General features: G+C 36.9%; 1 protein-coding gene across 1 annotated transcript in view; it reads right to left on the bottom strand.

The window, feature by feature from the left end:
- Positions 1-19611, bottom strand: part of PPP3CA (protein phosphatase 3 catalytic subunit alpha) — a 302583-nt gene that overhangs the window by 149973 nt on the left and 132999 nt on the right. Inside the window, exon 2 of the mRNA XM_061192594.1 lies at positions 3321-3521. Coding sequence (XP_061048577.1) covers positions 3321-3521 — 201 coding nt within the window. The remainder of the gene's footprint in view (positions 1-3320; positions 3522-19611) is intronic.

The raw sequence follows: 19611 nt of genomic DNA, 5'->3' as shown, positions 1-19611 counted from the left end.
AGGGGAGGGAGGAAGGGAAGTTGGGCAGCTTTGTAAATTTAAACATTAAAGAAATGCTAAAGGAATGCAATAATGTCCAGATTTCAAATAACCAGGACACTAATTCCTAGATTTTTCTTTAAATGGGAGCAAACCATGACACAGAGGTTAGCACAACTCCTCTCTAAACATGTGAGTGTGAAACATTTTTATTAATAAAAAGTAGGAGGGAAGAAAAGAAGAGGAAAAGCTGGGGAGTGGCTTTTGTGCATGATTATAAAATAGTTGCCATTTGTTTCATTTTGTGAGTTTACATATCAGGCTATACTTAAAGCTGAATTGCCCACAAGAAGCTAATCGTCAGTTTCTACCCTGATGGCTCACCTTACATTTTTAGGAATCTGACATATGTAGGTGAGAGACTATTTCTAATACCACTTGAAAACCACCATATGGTTTCAGGCTTCAGGCTTTTTCTCCCTACATTAAAAGTCCTTGCTTCTTTCCCCTTACTCTTTTTTCATAGGTTCTCATTTGCAGCTCTACTGTTTTCCTTCTTCCCCCTCCTCTTCTACATCTTCCTCCTTTCTGCTTTCTCTTTTAAACTGTTTAAGTTCTCCATTTTTCTTAAGTGTGGAATTCTGAACTACATAAAGAATACTCTACCCTTAAGATTTGGAAGTGTAAACTATGCCTTTTATTGCATAGCATAGTGTCAATATAATATTGCCTTCATTGATTCACTTTACTGATTCAGTTATCCAAATAACAAATATTCTACATTTAAAAATAAATATTACATTGCTGGTTCAGCTGTCCAAATAAAATCAAATCTCAGAACACAATCATATATCATAAAATGTTATCAATAAATTATAAGAAGTATCTTGAAATACAAAGAGATAGCAATTTTCTCGGATCAGTGTACCTGCTTTTATTTTGCAGTCCTCCGTGCTTCAGCTTGGAAGTTCATGGCTTAAAATATGAAGCTATGAATTTAGCTTTCTGGTGAATCATATGCAAAAGAGTTTTTTTTTTTCCCTTTTAATGGAAACGTTAAAATAGATTCCCCCCCACCGCTTATATTACATATCTTTATATTCCCAGAAAAGGGAGAAAGAGATCACTGCAATGGAACCTACTGGAGGTTCCTTAGAATCCTGCCTTCATTAAGAAAAATAAACACTACATATTCTGTGCTACATATTCTGTGATGTCTCCATAGCTACTTCTGTCACCATCTAGAAGGATTTTTTTTGCTTTCTCCCCCAGGGAAAGTTATACATAATTGAGTCCTGATTTCTAAAGTCTCTTCATATCTATATTGTGAAACGTGCCGAAATGTCAGCTGGAATCTCACTAGAAAGAACGAGGTGCAACCTCTGCTGAATATGAGGGCAATTAGTCAATGGACCCCAGAAAGGTTCAGGGATAAAACATCACGAACCTGACTTTTCCAGAAACCTCCCTATGTGTTCTTTCAGGACAGAGCCTCATCAAACAGAAGAGCTGATTGTATCCCAGGAAATACATTCCCCTAAATGTCTATTTCACATGTTTCCTTTTTGTTATAATTATCACCTCCATTAATACCTACTGGGCTCATTAGTGAGTTTAACATGCATTGTTCATTGGAAATCACACATTATCATGTGAAGTAGAGAAAATATCATAATAAATATCATAATATACCATATTTATCATATCATAATGTCATATTATGATATCATAATAAAATATCAAGCCATTCATTCTTACCAAAATCAAAAGAACTTAATGATATAGATATCATTTAAAGCTACTATTTTACCATTTATTTATAGGTGGAATTTACAGTCAATTTTTTAAAGTAGTTTCTTTGCCGGTAGATTCCAAGCTACTACTTAGATATTAAAAAATTTTCATATCTTAGTATCTAAGAAAGTAAAGCATGTTCACATTTGTTTTGTTCTTATATTTCCACAGTGTCTGTAAGTCAAAGATAATAATGCATGACTGCATTTTAACACATGGAAAATGGGGTTCATAGTGATATACACAGGGTAAGTATGTAACTTGATTTTTCACCACTGGTCCAACACTGACTTACCACTGGAACCAATATCTCCTGCTGCCTGGCCCCAAACACATTCATTATTTTTCTGAATTACAAATAAGAAAAACAGCATTGCCAACCCAAAACAAAATGTAAATGTCAATTTCTCTGGAATAGGAATCATTAGAGGCATTTTGATCAAGGAAGGTCTAGTCTGATATTCAAGAGCGCTTATCTTGCTCTTACCAGTCACCTTCAAAAATATATTAGAAGGCCAATAATATTATAAGTACATGAAGGTTTGGAAGAAAGAAGCAATCAGTAGTATATTGAAATATTTTAAATGTCCTCTTTATTTTGAAAAGGATAATATTCTATGTCAAACTTCTTCCCTTTGCCAGAGTGATAATAATTAAGGAGAAAATACATGTTTTTTTTAGCTTCTCTAGAAATAAAAACGTGCAAGTTTAGCAAATTTCACAAAGTGTAGATGAAAAGCCTCTACTATTTGACCCTCTATACCACACAAAACTTTTTGACAAGATTTAATTTTTATGGTCTAAGCGAAGTTCCACTTACCCAAAATATGTATCTGCCCTTAAGAAGTAACAGAACAAAAACTCTCAAAAAGTAAAGACATATTTTCTAGGCATAAAATGCTATAGGAAGGAGAGAAATTTTGTCTTCTTCCTGAAGTTCAATGGTTCTCAAACTTTAATGTTTGTCACGGTCACCTAGGGGACTTGATAAAACAGATAGTTGGGCTTCACCCCAGAGAACTGATTCAGTAGTTCTGGGGTGGGAGCTGAGAAGGTACAGCTCAGCAGGTTTCCAGGCAATGATGATGGTGATGCCAGTCTGGGATGACACTCTGAGAGCCACTGCATTAACTTAGTCACTTAACTACTTTGGAAGTCTTCCTATGCTCTGTCTGATCTTTCCCAATGAATAGCTTGTGTTCTTTGTGACAGTGTTCTACTGACAAAATATCACTTCTTAGTTAAGGTATTACTTCAGAATATCTTCATCATCTCTAAGTTGCACACCACTTTTTAGGGTATCACATCACACAGATATTCAATACGTGAAAATAAAAATACTGTTACATATGTATTAAATCTTTTGTTCCTAATGTACAGATTTGGCAGGAAAAGAGTAAGATGAAGACTTACTCTTAAGTGTTTGAAGTGTAACTTACACTTAAGTGTAAGTGTTTGAAGACTCATTGGTATCTAAGACTTTTGATTTGATATTAAAAACAACAAAGTGTGGGTCCAAGTGAACAGTCTCCATCCTCAGGACTTACCTGTGACTGGTGCATCAATATCCAGCAAATTTTTTTCCTGTCGAAGAATTGAAGCCCCCTCTGTGATTATTCTCAATGCAACGCTCTCTTCCAGCCTGCCTTCCTTCATGAGATGTGCCTTTAAGATATCCACACGAGGTTTCCCATCGTTATCAAACACTTCTTTTGCCGTAAGCCGGTGACTTGGAGGAAATGGGACAGCTGAAAGCGAAGAAGTCAAATTGTTACATTAGCCAAAACTCAACAACCAAAGATTCAAGATTCAATAATAACTGCCAAATATTTATCCCTATCACTGACCACCTACTGGAGTATTTAAAAAGTCCCCCCATTAAAATATGATCAAGGGCTATCAAGAATTAAAGACTGCCTTCTTCCTACGATTCTAGACGTGATGTGACTGCTGAAAGGAAATTTACATTTCTTATTCATCCAGTACCGATCTCATGCATCTAGAAGATCCTGACTGAGTGAATAACAAAAAAGAAGAGAGATTTGTTTCTGTTAGGCAATAATCAATTCAGCAAAAGCAAAGAGTTCCTATACATCCATCCTTCTAATTTTGAGTCGGGTGAAGACATTTCTTCACTAAAAAGCAGGCTCCTCTACTGGGGTTAGAGGAAGGGGAAAAGCCCTTTCAGACCAGATTTGCCCTTCAATGGGAGTTACGGCTCTGAGTAAACTGACCAATTGACTCACAGTATAAGGAGAGAGCAGGAATCTGAGGGCGAAAACGCACTGAATATTGAACAGAAAATCAGGGAATCTCTTGAACAGTGAGAGGACAGCATGACATCAGGAGACACAGGTATTTAGGAGTATGATATAATGACAAATTCCGTTTGTTGCTCAGACTTAGAGCCAACCATTCTCTCTTCCACCCGCGCCCCCATGCCTTCTTAACAGTGAGAAGGTCTCTTGTAGCTCCTGTCATTCTTCACATCTCTAAATACATTCATTCACTCATTCAGCCAGAGGATATTCACTAAACTCCTACAATGTGCCAGGACGTCCAAAGGTCCAAGGTCAGAGATGGTATTATAAAGGTTAAATTTCTGATAAATGGCCAATCAGCCCCTTCAGTGAGGGAAACTCATTATTTCTCCGTTTTACATGAGGGTTCATTTACTGGATAACTCAGATCTATTAGAAATGTCTGGAAGAAGCACAAACACTGTTTCATGTAACTTTCATCTGCCATGTGCATTATGTCATATGCATAAGAACAACTCCATATGAAGCACCTCTCTTAGGTAAAACACCTGATGTTACAGATTAAACCTAGCCCTCCTACCTCCTGAAAGTGTCTCTCAAAGAAGCAAGATTTATGGTAGACCTATGCCAAGAAATTTTGTGCAATCTAATAGCACAGACTTGTTATCCAAGAGAAATGACAACTACTTAAAACTCAGGAAATGAACATGTACTGATGGATGCAAGCTTGATTTTCCTAACAATCCAAGCATATCTATTTAACTATGCCTCCAAAATGAAGTGGCAGTGCAGACTCAATGGACATGTGTGAGGCTTTCATGCTCAGATGAAGCTGGGTGCAAACCTTAGCTCTGAGCACTCACCAGCTATATGACATTGGGCAAGCTAAATAACCTCCTTTGGCTTCAGTTACCTCACCTGGAAAGTGGGGATTATATCTATCTGAGGATTGTTATAATAACTAAAGTAAATAGTAGTCGTAGCTATCATTTATAGAGTGTTTATTTTATGCCAGGCATTGTTTGGGTAATAAAGTCAGACACAACAATAAAGCTGTAAGGTGATGAAGGCATAAGTACAAGTGTTTATATATAAACTTATTTAGTCCCTATAACATTACTGTGGGAGAGAAACTTGAGACTCAAAAATATTAAGCACCTTGCCCAAGATAATCACCTAGTGATTTATATGTAGACCCGCTGAGTGTCAACCCTGGCACTCTGATGCCGGAATACTTGTGTTAATAGCTACACCACACTACTTCCGAGAAAGTATTTAAGACAGTGCTTAATAATTAAAAAGTGATGAGTAAATCACTTTCTAGAATTGAAATTCTAATGAATCCCGAGCGGTATTTCTTATAAAGACCACACTTTTATTTTCAAAAATTATTTGGAGTGGCTTATAGTAGAACAGATATGTAATACAAAAGCAAGAGGTAAAATAAGAGACAAAATGCATTAACACCAAAGCATAGTGTAAAATAAAAGAAAAAGAAAGTTCAAGAATTAAACAAGGAGGAGAAAAAAGAGGCAACGAAGTCATTAGACTTCTGGCACTTGGGCTCTGTTTTGTTCATGCTGTTTCTTTGCCCTCCTCCCTTTTTCTTGCCTGACTAATATACACGCTTGTTAATAAAACATGGAAACATTTAGATGGCCACATTTCTTTACCTGGGTCTTTATGTTTGGTTTGAAAGTAGAAAATATCTTACCTGGCAACTCCTCAAAATTCCCCAGAGATAGGATGGGGGTGGAAAGGGGGAAACTTCAAAAGGACACTTGGGGTAAGGCCATGAGCTGATTTTTTTTTTTTTTTCAAGTGAGTTCCTAAAGTGTGACTAGGACAACTGTCAAGGTTTAAGTGACTCTGCAAAACTGTCAGGCAAGAATCATAGGAACACAGAAGGGAAGGAGGCTGATTTATTGTCAGGCAGTGGGTCTCTGCCACACACACACTAGCTGGCCTTGTTAAATTTCAGACAGATCAAAGGGTTAAACCTGAAAGAGCTGAAGCATTTAAGAAGATGAGAGGCAAAAGGAGAGCACCCCAGGGAGGGCATCACCTTCATGAATTAGACTTTCTCCAAGTCCCTAGACTCTCTCCAAGGCCAAGATCACTGCAATAACAGATGCTCCCACCATTTGCTGCAGATCTCTTACCTTCCAGTAATTGCTAATCCTAAGGTAACTGGCTAAGGTAAAGCCACCTGGCATTGAGATATTGGGGCTGGTTCCAAATAAACCGGAGCAAGAAAAAAGAGGAGAAAGGCCAATCGAAGGGCTCTATTTCCAAGTGGATGACAGGGACACTGATAAGATGGGCCCCTTTACCAGTTAAACAGATGGCAAGGCCTGCAGGGAACCAAGATGGGCAGCAACGATGCCAAACAGCAAACGCAGAGATGCGGTCAGCCAGAGAGAAGTTTTCTGGGACAAAACTAAGCATGGGCTAATATTTGTATTTGTACACTTTTTTGGCTTCATAAAGAAAACACCAGCCTTACAAAGGTCACACTTATTTGCTTTCTCTGTTCACCTAGAGTCCTACATGCAGACCTGTGCCAAACATTGAGCAAAAACTACTTGGACCAAAGAGTCCAACGTGCTTAGAAAACATTTCTTTCATTAACTCATTGTATAAGTGGCTACACTTGCTATAGCAAAATGGGATTTCCCCTTCCCTCTTTTGCTTTGAGGATGACAAGTTGCTTCCATTTATACATGAGCAGGCCAAGATTGGAAGAATTAAGCTTGTGCATGCTAATAAAAATTCTGAAATAACTGCTGATATTAGGGCTGATTCTTTCTAAAACAATTTTCTCATAATTGCCTGTTAAGTAAAGAAGACGGTATTATAGAAGACTTCTTAGAAGCATCCTAAAAATAGATAGAAACCTTCTCAGCTTTCTCTACTTCACAATTCCCACTCAGTGTCTTTTTTGCTATTGTTGTCAAATAAAACAGCAAAGTAGCTAAAATCTGGGACATGTAAGTCCTTGACTGACTCCTGCCACAAACCACCAAAGAAGTCTTTAAAGGCAAACAACACACTGGACTAGAATTGTATTCCCATGTCATTGGCTGTGGAAATCTGGCAAAGACTGATTTCCAAAGAACAGGCTGGAAATGATATTGTTTCTTTTCTATTTGTTGATGCTACCAGAGAGTTCATCTATCTGATAGGGAGGAAGGTTGAAAGTCTAGGAACCAAAGCCATGGGCATCCAATATTGGCACCTGTATAACAATTATTGACGTTATTGTCAATCAGGCATTCACCAGTAGAGAAATACATCCCAAGTCAGAAAAGCCTTGCAGCCAAGGTATTCCTAGCCCTGGGTTCTGGCTGACTATGGGGACCACACCTCAGAGTCAGGGGTCCCCTGAGATCTGGGCTAGAGGTCGGTTTTAGACAACCACGAGCTGCCTCAGTAGCCGTAAGTGAACTGTATCACTCTGGGGTAGACCTCGGTATCTGAGCTTTCTATTTCTCAACTCAGGAGCCACTGTAGCCACTATTGAAGGAATTCCTACTACTTGATAGGAAATATTCAAGAGTCACTGTCATGGTGATACCTTCACTGGAAGGAAAAGCAGGATACCTGCTGCCTGACCTCTTCCTGGAATAAATGCTGACAAGAGAGACCACAGACTTCAGAAAACATTCAACCAAGTGATTTTTCAAATGTTGGTTTGGTTTAAAAAAATTTTTTTGTTTCTTTCCTCAAACAAAATGACACCCAGAAATGCAAGTATATCCAAAGGAAAAAAGAGCCTAAAGCAGATTGTTTGTTTCTCTTCTTCCGTATGATGGCAGTTAAGGTGTGCTCACAAAATCCTGGGGCTCTTTGGAGTAAAATTATAAAACTCCCAATTTAGACTGACTGCTGACCCCCTCATAGTAAACAAAAAGGAACTGAAGTCAAGAGAGAGGATAAGTGAATTGTCCAAGGTCACAGGATTAGTCGGTGACAAAACCAACACTACATTCAGGTCTCCTGTCTCTCTTCTAGCACTTTACCCTCCAGATCTGTCCAATATGAGGTTGACTGGCCACACATGAGGGCGGCCGAGCACTTGGAAAGTGGCCAGTCCAAACCAAGCCGTGCTGCAAAGCTACAGGATTCCCTGGACTTAGAACACTTGATACAAGGGGGAAAAAAAGATTGTAAAATGTCTCATTAACATTCTTATATTGATTACATGTTTTAATAATAAGATATATTGGGCTAAATAAAATGTACTATTAAAATTAATTCAAACTATTCCTCTTTCCTCTTTTTAACTCCACGACTAGAATATTTAAAATTGCATAAATGGCTTATACTACATTATTATTGAACTGTGATGTATCTTTCTCAACAAGTAAACAAGAATAGGGTGAGTGGAAATTATATTCCTTAATCTTTCTTCTCTTTCAGCTTTGGTTCCTATAAAACCTCAAACTATTTCAAAACCGGTTGCACGTTGGAATTGCTTTTTAAAATGAATGATGCCCAGGCCCAACCTCTAGAGATTCTGATTTAACTTGTCTAGGGTAGGGCTAGGGCAGTGGCAGGTTTTTTAAAGAAATCCAAAGTATACTAATGTGAAGTCCAGACTGAGATTCACTGACCTATCTATATTGTTAAGTAAAGACGTACAAAACACCAGGCAGTTTAATTTCCCCCCCCAAATATGCTCCACAATGTCAATCATCCACAGCAGGTGCAATGTCTTTGCAAGTCCAGACACGTTTGTTTCATCCCTCTCTGTAATCAGAATGCGTCCAGGAACAACACTTGTCCCATATTTCATTTGGCTACTGTCTGCACAGGGCTAAGATACTTATGTCAACACATGTTAAGAGAATAGCTTAAGGATACCACGTGTCAGACACAAAACACATTCTGGCCTGGCCTCCACAGATTGGCACTCCATCGATTTCCTTCAGGACATCTGTATATGTCACAAACTATTATTCTAATCAAACCACATCAATCAATCAATTGATCGGTCGTCAAGCACCTTTAAGCACCTACTATGTGTTGTATTCCATGCTAGGCAGTGACAAGGGCCGGGGAGAAGTGAGCGAAAGAAAACAAAAACAAGCAGAGCCAGACTCTGAAGAACTTACCATGTGGTATAATTATGAGTTTTTGCTTGGGATAGTTGGGAAACTGTTAAACTGCAAAACCTAAGGGCAAAATTTAAAGAAAATGACAGACAATATAAGCAGTAAGAAAAAAAAGTGTCTTTATCTACCTTAAAGTTATGCCTGGGTTCCTAGAAACTCTTAGATGCAGTCACCCATTTCTTTTGTCTAAAGTATATAATAAATATCTAATTTTTTAGATGACTCTGAAAGATGAGGCTCTGTCTTGAAGGTAAGTAATGAAAATAGAATATGCTAATTGTAAGGTACAATATTCCAGCTACAATATACATAAGTACCCCCATCATCAGTAATTAAAATATGTGGAATCTGATCCTACTTCTGAACAGAGTGATGGGGTACATAAAAGGAAATACTAGTGACTTTTCACTAAATTTTCTTTGGGTTCTAATGTAGAAAAATTAGGTTTGACTTATATTCTTCTGGGTTAAAAAAATTCTATCAGTATGGGGATACATGTTTATCCATGCACAGAATGTCTATATGCAAAGATATACAAAACATGTTGTGTGGGAAAGATAGCTTAAAAATTAACCACATAAAAAAAAATGGATGGAGTTAGAGTCTGTCATACAGAGTGAAGTAAGTCAGAAAGAGAAAAAGAAATACAGTATGCTAACACATATATATGGAATCTAAGGAAAAAAAAAAAGGTCATGAAGAACCTAGTGGCAAGACGGGAATAAAGACACAGACCTACTAGAGAATGGACTTGAGGATATGGGGAGGGGGAGAGGTGAGATGTGACAGGGTGAGAGAGTGTCATGGACATATATACACTACCAAATGTAAAATAGATAGCTAGTGGGAAGCAGCCGCATAGCACAGGGAGATCAGCTCGGTGCTTTGTGACCACCTAGAGGGGTGGGATAGGGAGGGTGGGAGGGAGGGAGATGCAAGAGGGAAGAGATATGGGAACATATGTATATGTATAACTGATTCACTTTGTTATAAAGCAGAAACTAACACACCATTGTAAAGCAATTATACTTCAATAAAGATGTTTAAAAAAAAAAAAAAAGAGGAAAAAAAAAAATTAACCACAGCTAGCCTCTAAGAGAAACTGTAGAAAGGTATTTATTAGGGTCCTACTTATGCTACGCCTGTGGATACTCATCACTTGTTTGTTTGAAAGCCTCTGGCTTTCATTATAGATATTAATGCCTGTCAAATTAAAATATGCTTGCCCATCTCAAGTGCAGTTGAATATTAATTTTGTAAACAGAAACATTAATCTTGTAAACAGAAACATCCGGTCCCACTTAAGCTAAAAAAATTCTTCACAGTAGGTCTACAAATATAACTTTAATTCATTAATTTACTGGTGTTTTTTTTTTCTTTTTTCCCCCTACTGCTATCATGACTTCATTCATCCTTAGCAGAGACCTCTTCACCCAACCTCTCTGAATACAACCACACACATTCTGAGCTTTAAAATGTATTCAATTATTAGACACAGTATGTGTACTGATCATTTCACTAGCAAACTGAATACCCCATTTGGTTTTCCCGAATGTTTACGTGCAAATATAGCACAGTGGTATTTTATGTAACATCCCCAAAGTGTTAATAAAAGAGTACTATGGTACTCGAAACATTTATTAAAATAAGCAATTTTTTTTCCTATGACTTACAGAACATATATTATACACAGTAATTTTTGAACCTAAATCTGAAATGTGCTAAAGCAATTCTTTAAGATCAGACACAAATTAATGAAAATAAATATTGTTCCAACAACAAAGGATTAATAATTAATTAGTGAAAATGAGTATCTTAACAGTACAATCAGAGCTTCTTTTTATTGTCTGCGTTTCAAAATAATTTTCATGTAAGTATGTTTCTTGATGTACAGCTACCCCCTATCCTTTCCATGTACAGCTTTTCTTATTTTCTGGCCGCTACCCTCAGTCTTGAGTCTAACGATTCAAGGACATAGCCCACAACTCTCTCCACATGAGGTCTTGGGTTGTTCTATCACAAAACGCCTTTGAAGTTTTGATATTTTGGTTAGTTCATTTAATTACCAGAAAAACTGCAAGTGGCTTACATAATGAATTATGTAATAATGACTCAACATGAAAGATTATTTAACAAAAGTCTTAAGTTTCAAAATATTTCAGAATTACTGTGAGGCTTAAATAAAATCTGATTTTTCAGTGAAAATTAAAAAGTTCTATGCACAAGTCCTGTGACTAACATGTGGGTCAGGCCAATCACAAATTATTTGATACATGTACAAGATAAAAGCAAAATTACATTTACTGGTTTTGATACATGATATCGAATGTTTAGATTAAACCAAGAATTTAAATTAAATATTAAATGTTTTAACTTAGATATGTAAATTAAATTATATATTTTAAAATGTCTTAATATGTAATTGAAGATGTGTTGTTTAATAAGGGTCTACTCTATCGTGTGTTTTGTTCTGTTTTGTTCAGTTTTAAATAAAGACAGCCATAACATTTACAGCAGTATGTACTCCAGCTATACTGGATCTTGGAACTAGATAAAATGATTACAGCAGTATTTTCAGCAAATGGTATTTATAGTAATCTCTGGAATAGTAAATTTACAGTAATGCATAAAATTCCACTCACTTGGATACATTTACATAGAGGGCTTTTTACTTATTTATTTTTTGCCTTTAACATTTTCTTCTTCTCTGGAGACATATGTCACAGGAAGAGATAAAAATCAAGCAACAAACAAGATACTTTAAGACAAGCTGAATTTATCTCCCAAGCGAGCAGGTCCCTATGAACACGATAATCATCCCTTAGGAATGAAGAGTATCCAGGGATTCTAAAACTTTATTTAACCCAAGACACACTTTATCATTCAGAAATCCTCCACTCCATGGCCTAAGACATGAAATATAAGGGAGGCCTTTACCTGAAATGAACTATTTGATTAGAAATTCATTAATAAATATAAATCTGTGTATTTAAAATAGCGAACCTGCAAAGTATCATGTGTGCCTTCTTAGTCTTCAATCCTAAACTTGTAAGTTAATATGAAAAAAATCAATCTATGCCCACACACAATTCTTTCCTTTCAAGTTCATCATTCAGCTGGAGATGCCCACACATTTTCTATGCCCACGTGCTCGCCCTCGGTCCCCATTCCCTGTAGTTAAAACACCTACAGGCGTCAGAATAATTTTTTTAAATGAACAGGCTCTCTCTTCTTTTAAAGATCTTGATGAAATGGCAAATCTATGACCCAAATGATATTGAATGATGTAAATCCTAAGTGGCAATTTAAGGATGTTACCACTTTTGCATATAAAGGGTGATTGTTTAAAAAAAATAATGAATTTGGCATATAGCCTTATATCTGTGTGCCACAGTGAAGCAAAGATTGAAATACTCTGCCTCAGAATCACCCTCCAGAGAGCAAAGGGCAGGAGCTAAATTCCCAGGTTTGCATTTAATTGCCCCTGCCCTCGCTCTGTGCTCCCTACTCCCCGTGGGCCCAATCAGGAAGCATCAGGACCTCTGGGCCTCCCCATGTTCTAGTAATGCTTACACTGGTTGCTTCACTCTGATGACCAGAGACCTGCTCTCATCCACTCTCTCTGGTCTGCCATTTCTAAGAACGACCCACTCCTGTGAATAATACAGAAGCATACAGGAGGTCCCAATTCTCAGCACCTCAAATATGTACCCCCCCGAATCATAATCTTCACACATCTATTTAAAAACTGGAATGCTTTAGTGAATACCACCCACAAATGTACCCTCTCAAACTTCACTTTCATATGTTTCGTTTATCCTTAAAATGTCCTTGTCAATTCTGATTTTAAATCACATATGCATTTCTCAGCCTATGAAATGGAAAATGTCTGATATCATAATAAAGCTTCAACAGACTGCATTCCCTTCCTCCATAAAGAAACACTCTTTAGAAAGGTTTTCCAGGGCTTCCCTGGTGGCGCAGTGGTTGAGAATCTGCCTGCCAATGCAGGGCACACGGGTTCGAGCCCTGGTCTGGGAAGATCCCACATGCCACGGAGCAACTAGGCCCGTGAGCCGCAATTACTGAGCCTGCGCATCTGGAGCCTGTGCTCCGCAACAAGAGAGGCCGCGATAGTGAGAGGCCCGCGCACCGCGATGAAGAGTGGCCCCCACTTGCCGCAACTAGAGAAAGCCCTCGCACAGAAACGAAGACCCAACACAGCCATAAATAAATAAATAAATAAAAAGACTTTCTCTCTCAAAAAAAAAAAGGAGTATGTTGTCCACCAATGGGAGGTGCTCCTGCAAAAAAAAAAAAAAAAAAAAAAGAAAGAAAGGTTTTCCACTCATAAACAGCGCATATTTTGTGCATAAAGAAAATTCTCAAAGAACTAAGGAAACAGGTTGCTGGGATTATAATGTCAATTGCAAATTGACAGGCAACACCAAATTTCACTCTTTAAATGAGTCAATTAATCACCACTATTCAAAAAACATCAGAATAATTCTAATAATAAGTAGAAAGATTAACAATCGAGTGCCACCAAAGGTTCAAGTCCAGTACCCTGGCACTTGATATTCAATCAATATGTTTTTGAGTGAATGCAAAAATGAATGAACTTTTTTTTTCTCCTTGTTCACTCAGATAGGGGGTAAAATTTCTGTGGTACTGGAAGTACAGATGGTCCCCAATTTACAATGGTTCAACTTACAATTTTTCAATTTTTCAACTTTACCATGATAACCAAAGATATGCATTCAGTAGAAACTGTACTTCTAACTTTGAATTTTGATCTCTCCCAAGGCTAGTGATCCGCAGTATACTACTCTCTTTGATCCACAGCTCCCAGTTAGCCAAGCAATAACGATACACTTACAAGCACTCTGTTTTTCACTTTCAGTGCAGTATTCAATAAATTATGTGAGATATTCAATGCTTTATTATAAAAATAGGCTTTGTGTTGGATGATTTTGCCCAACGTTGACTAATGTAAGTGTTCTGAGCACGTTTAAGGTAGGCTAGACTAGCCTATGATATTTGGTAGGTTAGAGGTATGTACTAAATGAATTTTCAACCTATGATATTTTCGACTTAGGATGGGTTTATTGGGAAATAACCCTATCATAAGTCGAGGAAGATCTGTAGTTGAAGAAGAGAGAACAGAAAAAAATGGCTTTGTTCAGATCTAAAAGTATGTATGTAATTATAAAAAGAACAGTCAATGGCCAAAATAACTCAAACTGAAAACTGCATTTAGTAAATGTGTCTTTAAAAGTGCTCATTACCGGAAAGAGACCAAGTCTGTCAGATGGTGGGGTGGGAGCTAGAGGAGAACTCCCAAGATGAAACATACAGACATGGTCAAAAGTGAGCAACAGAGAAAACTGAAAAGGGAAGGGCAAACAATCACTACAAAAAGTTTGAAGTACTGAAGGTTTTAATCCCACCTGTGATTACAGGATCATACATAAAATTTGTTGTTAGTCTGTGATGTAAAATTAACCAAACAACAATAAAAACAATACCATATCAGTACAATAGTATTTTGGTGCTTTTAAGCTTATAAAGCACTATCCTCTGGAATTTCAGAAAGACATTCAATTATTTCCTTTAAAAAGAACATTTTCTAGTTTATAAGAATGCTATTAATATATATTTACTGAAGTATGCTTCAGTAAAAAAAAGACTTTGTTTTAACTGTTAAACTTGAAATACCTGAGACTTAATAGACTAACACTTTCTCAGCATTCCTAAGGGCCAGAAGTAGCTCAGGACTTTCTTTCCCCTCTTTTTAGTATCTGTTTGACAAACTATCACTACCAGTCAGAATGAATTCAAATCTTACTTGTAGACACAAATGAAAAATTTATTGTAAAATGTAGCAGTCAAGAACAGCTAAAAATTAGGTTATCTAACTCATTCTAAGCACATATAGTATGACAAACAGAGCAACATAATTCCCATGATATATGACTTTGGGTTATGGTTCCCTAAAACATCTTAAAAGCTTCAGTCCCATAAATTTTTCACTACCCAAGTTCAAGATACTCATTCGGGCATGATGGTGAATCATTTAGGCAACACTGTGAATGCTTTTCTTAAAGTTACATGTGCCAAATTCACAACTGGCAGGCTCATTTAGAAACATAGTATTTTTTTTTTAATTACCACATCATTTAAAATCTTTCCTTGCCTTAAATCCCCACTCAAGAAATAATCATGATTAAATATATAACTAACAGATTAATACAAATGTAAGATAAAGGATATATCCACACACATACAAATCAAATGGTGTAAGAGCGAACGTTACTCTAACAATGGAGTTCTGTGTGTGCTCTTTAAACCCCTTGATCCACGATAATGCTCCACTTATTCAGAGCTCTGGTTCCCATCATCTTCACCAACAACAGTTCAATTACATACCCAGAGGTAATCAAAAACTGAGCTGGAGTGAGAACATTCACCAGAAAATCTGTGCCCATTACTCCACAGGAAAGGAATGGAGGCATTCTCAGGCTACTAAATAGAAAAGGATGGTGACGGGGCATAACTAAGCATTCCTGTGTAGAGTTCCATATTTCACAACAGCCCTAGAGGATATCAGGGCATATCCATGGTGTTCATAATGGTACACATTCCACACTTCATAAGCATCTTATTCCAGATTACTGGATAATACACTGTTACAAAGTGGAAAAGGTATAATACAATTTTGATACACTTTCTTTAAACAGAATTTTCAATAATTTAGTGTTAAAAAGAGATATGTCTCAGTTATGTGATAAGTTGACCTTCAGTGAAATGTCTCCTTCCCTAATCAGAAGATATACATGAAGGTTTATACATATTGTCAATTATTTTTAGGAATATAAATGGTCCTCATTCCCAAAAATGTGCGTTTAGTCATTCATAATGAAACTCAAAATAGTCTTTGATTTGCTAATACTCTATATATCAGGTGTATTTTTTAAATGATATATAGGGTACACACATTATGTACTGAAGAAAGAAAAATGTCATAAAGATTTTATCTATTACATAAATGCAAACTAACTAAAAGCAACTTTCCTTTATAAGCCTGAAGTCTGAGAAAATACAGAAACCTCTAAAGTTGTTTTTCTGATAACATTCTTCCTCTAAACTAACTGGTTAATAACATCATGATTTTTGTACATTTGTACAAAGAAATAATTTATACTTTTGAAATGGAGACTTTAACTTTACTCCAAGTGTAGTAAAAGTTCAGGGGAAATTAAAGGAAAAGGAGAAAGAAAGAAAAGAATTGATTTTCATCACTTCGGGAAGATAAACTTCAGTTCAGCTTACCAAACTGTCAAGTTAGATTGTATTTTTTTTAAATATCAAATCCTAAATAGCATGTGAATTTTACTAGAGCAATTTCCCATAGGTATTGGCAATGTTTACTCCCCACATAGTCAAGGGGGACCCAATTATTACTCTCACACCAAATGATAAACAAAAATGATAATCAGTCACCCAGCCCCTTCTGACTCCCTTACCTCTAGACTCTTAATTACCCTAACGGTTTCCATGCTCAAGAGACAAAAAAGGGTCCTAGGAGCAAAGGCAGAATCTTGGATCTGGCTCTCCACAAGAGGCCATTTCAGTTGCATTTTGCAAATAGGACTGATCTTTTTTTTTTTTTTTAATGCAAATAATGTTCCCATCCCAGATACAGTTATTCAAATAACAAACTATTTGTGAATTAACACAGAATGATACGGATAAGTAGAGACTATCTACTGGCCAGAAGGTCTGCTAACACTTTTGTACTCAAGCAACAAAGTAAGGAAATTTCACTGCAATTACTTATTTACATATATTCATACAGCAAGGACATAAAGTTGATTAAAGTTGATCAAGGACTTGCCAAAATTATAATTTTGTAAAAATTAGTAACCAAAGAGCAGGTATCTAAAGAAAGTGAAATATTAGGGTTTCCCTGGTGACCCGGTTGTTAAGAATCTGCCTGCCAGTGTAGGGGACACGGGTTCGAGCCCTGGTCCGGGAAGATCCCACATGCTGCAGAGTCACTAAGCCCGTGCGCCACAACTACTGAGCCTGCGCTCTAGAGCCCGAGGGCCACAACTACTGAAGCCCGCGCGCCCTAAGTCCGTGCTCCACAACAAGAGAAGCCACCGCAATGAGAAGCCCGCACAGCACAACAAAGAGTAGCCCCTGCTCGCCGCAACTAGAGAAAGCCCACGCGCAGCAACGAAGACCCAACGCAGCCAAAAATAAATAAATAAATAAATAAATTTATTTTAAAAAAGGAAAGTAAAATATTAAAAAGTATGACTACTGAAAGAAAACATAGAAAACAAAACAAACACAAAGTAAAAACAAACTGTAGACTTATGAAGGTATACAATTATTACAAGGGAGGAAAACCAAGCTGTGTAAAGCATCAAATAAATTAAAGGGTTTGTGAAACTGTTGAAATTCTGTAGCAATGTCATATGTTGCACACATTTCTGGAAAGAAGGCCCACAATTTAATAGATTCTCAAAAGGATCCCTTTCCCAAAGAGGCTAAGATCTTCTCTAACATGGCTTCCTCACCATTACTATGGTGACCATTCTAGTTTAATTACTATGGTGACCATTCTAGTTTAATTCCTCAATACATTCTTATCTAGATTATGAAGATAATGATCAGACTATTTCTTTAATTCTCCAGTTACCAACCCTTAATACATCTTATCCCCAAACCCTATAGTTTGGCCATATCCAATTACACAATACATATTCTAAGTATTCCATGTAATCTTATACCTTTCTTCAAGCCTTTCAGAGATAGGAAGGCAAAGGGGCTAAAAGCACAAACTCAGAAGCCAAACTGCCTGGGTTTACATCCCAACTTCACCAACTGTATGATGTTGGGTGAGTTATTTAGTCTCTTGAGGATTAAATAAACTAATATTTGTAAAGTGCTTGGAACATTACTGGCATAGCAAATACTTCCTAATTAGTCTTTATGATTAACAAATGCCTTGCTTACCTACTTAAGCATGCAACTTCCTAATCATCCCTATTCAAATGTCACAACTTCTGCAAAGACGCAAAGGCTGCTTTCCATCTAAACCTCCACATCCTTGAGAATCAAACACTTAATAACATGTCCTTCAATTGCCAAACACAGGGTTTTGCTTTGTCTTTTTACTTTGTGTTTGCTTTGTGTTTATTCTTTTGCCCTAAAAACACACAGCACTTGCTGTTTGTATTAATTTTCATACTTTTGTACTCATAAGACTCCTCACAAATCATTAGAAGACTTTTATGCTAAATTCAATAAATGTGTACGAATCTGAAATTATGATCTCAAATATCATGAATTTCACCCCCTAATTTTCTAGTTGAAGAAACTGAGGCTTAAAAAGAATAAGAGTAGTAGTGATAATAATAATTATAAAAACAATAATAAAATAATTGTTAACACATAGCACTTCCTATATCCTAGATACCCTTCTAAACACTTTACACTGCATATGTTAACTTCATAAAAATCCTAAGATGTGGATACTGCTAATCTACTTTTCATATGCAAGAATTCAAGGCACAAAGAAATTAAATGACTTTACCAAGTTCACATAGCAAATAACTAGGAGACACCAGGGCTCATATGAGGACCCCCGACTCTAGACTTGTGCTTTTAATCCTTGCTACCATGCCTCTATAGATAAGAGGTGATTTATCCAATAATCCAAAGATAATTAAAGGCAAAGCCTGAAATCATACCTAGTTCTCTGGATTCCCTGAACCATGCTCTTTCTTTTTGAGTTCATTATTCCCTACCCAGAATGGACATGGCAAGCAATCCAAAAAAAAAAAAAAAAAAACTTTCCAATGATTTACTGATATACGATTCACATCTCATCACATAATTCTCTAAACCCAATAATATGTATCCTGAATGTGCAGTCTCCTCCTTGAACATCTTAATTTGGCTCTCCTGTCTTCTTATCTAACTGTTCCCAACTTGAAAGAGACCAAAATATTACAAGGAACAGCTATTTCAGTATTCACCTTATGAAAGGTACAAGGCCTTAGCTGTAATTTGGTTTCTGATGGGTTGGTCAAGAAGTAAAACTCTCATTTACACTTGGCTTATTTATACCTCCAGTGTTTCCACATATGAGCGTTGAACTTGGATCCTATCCAAAACTCAAAAGTTTTCCATCAATGACTGTGGGCTGCCTCTAAGTCCAGCCTGTGATTTTGCTAAAAAATGTGCCTCCCCAACCTTTACTCCTTAAAAAGACTAGTTAGTGCAGCTGCCATTGACAATTTTCAGCCATATGGAGCAGACTCCGAGCCCTAAATGACACTAAGTGTAGCAGTGATGAGTTCTGAAGTACCTAATCACCTATCTTCACATTCTGGCTTAAACGGCTATGGGTCCTTAAGAAATCCTTGAGAAACCACAGTTTCCTC

Source organism: Eubalaena glacialis, chromosome 5 (assembly GCF_028564815.1).
Source record: "Eubalaena glacialis isolate mEubGla1 chromosome 5, mEubGla1.1.hap2.+ XY, whole genome shotgun sequence".
Classification (NCBI taxonomy): domain Eukaryota; kingdom Metazoa; phylum Chordata; class Mammalia; order Artiodactyla; family Balaenidae; genus Eubalaena; species Eubalaena glacialis.
The sequence above is the reverse complement of the archived record's forward strand: the minus strand, read 5'-3'. Positions and strand labels throughout refer to the sequence as shown.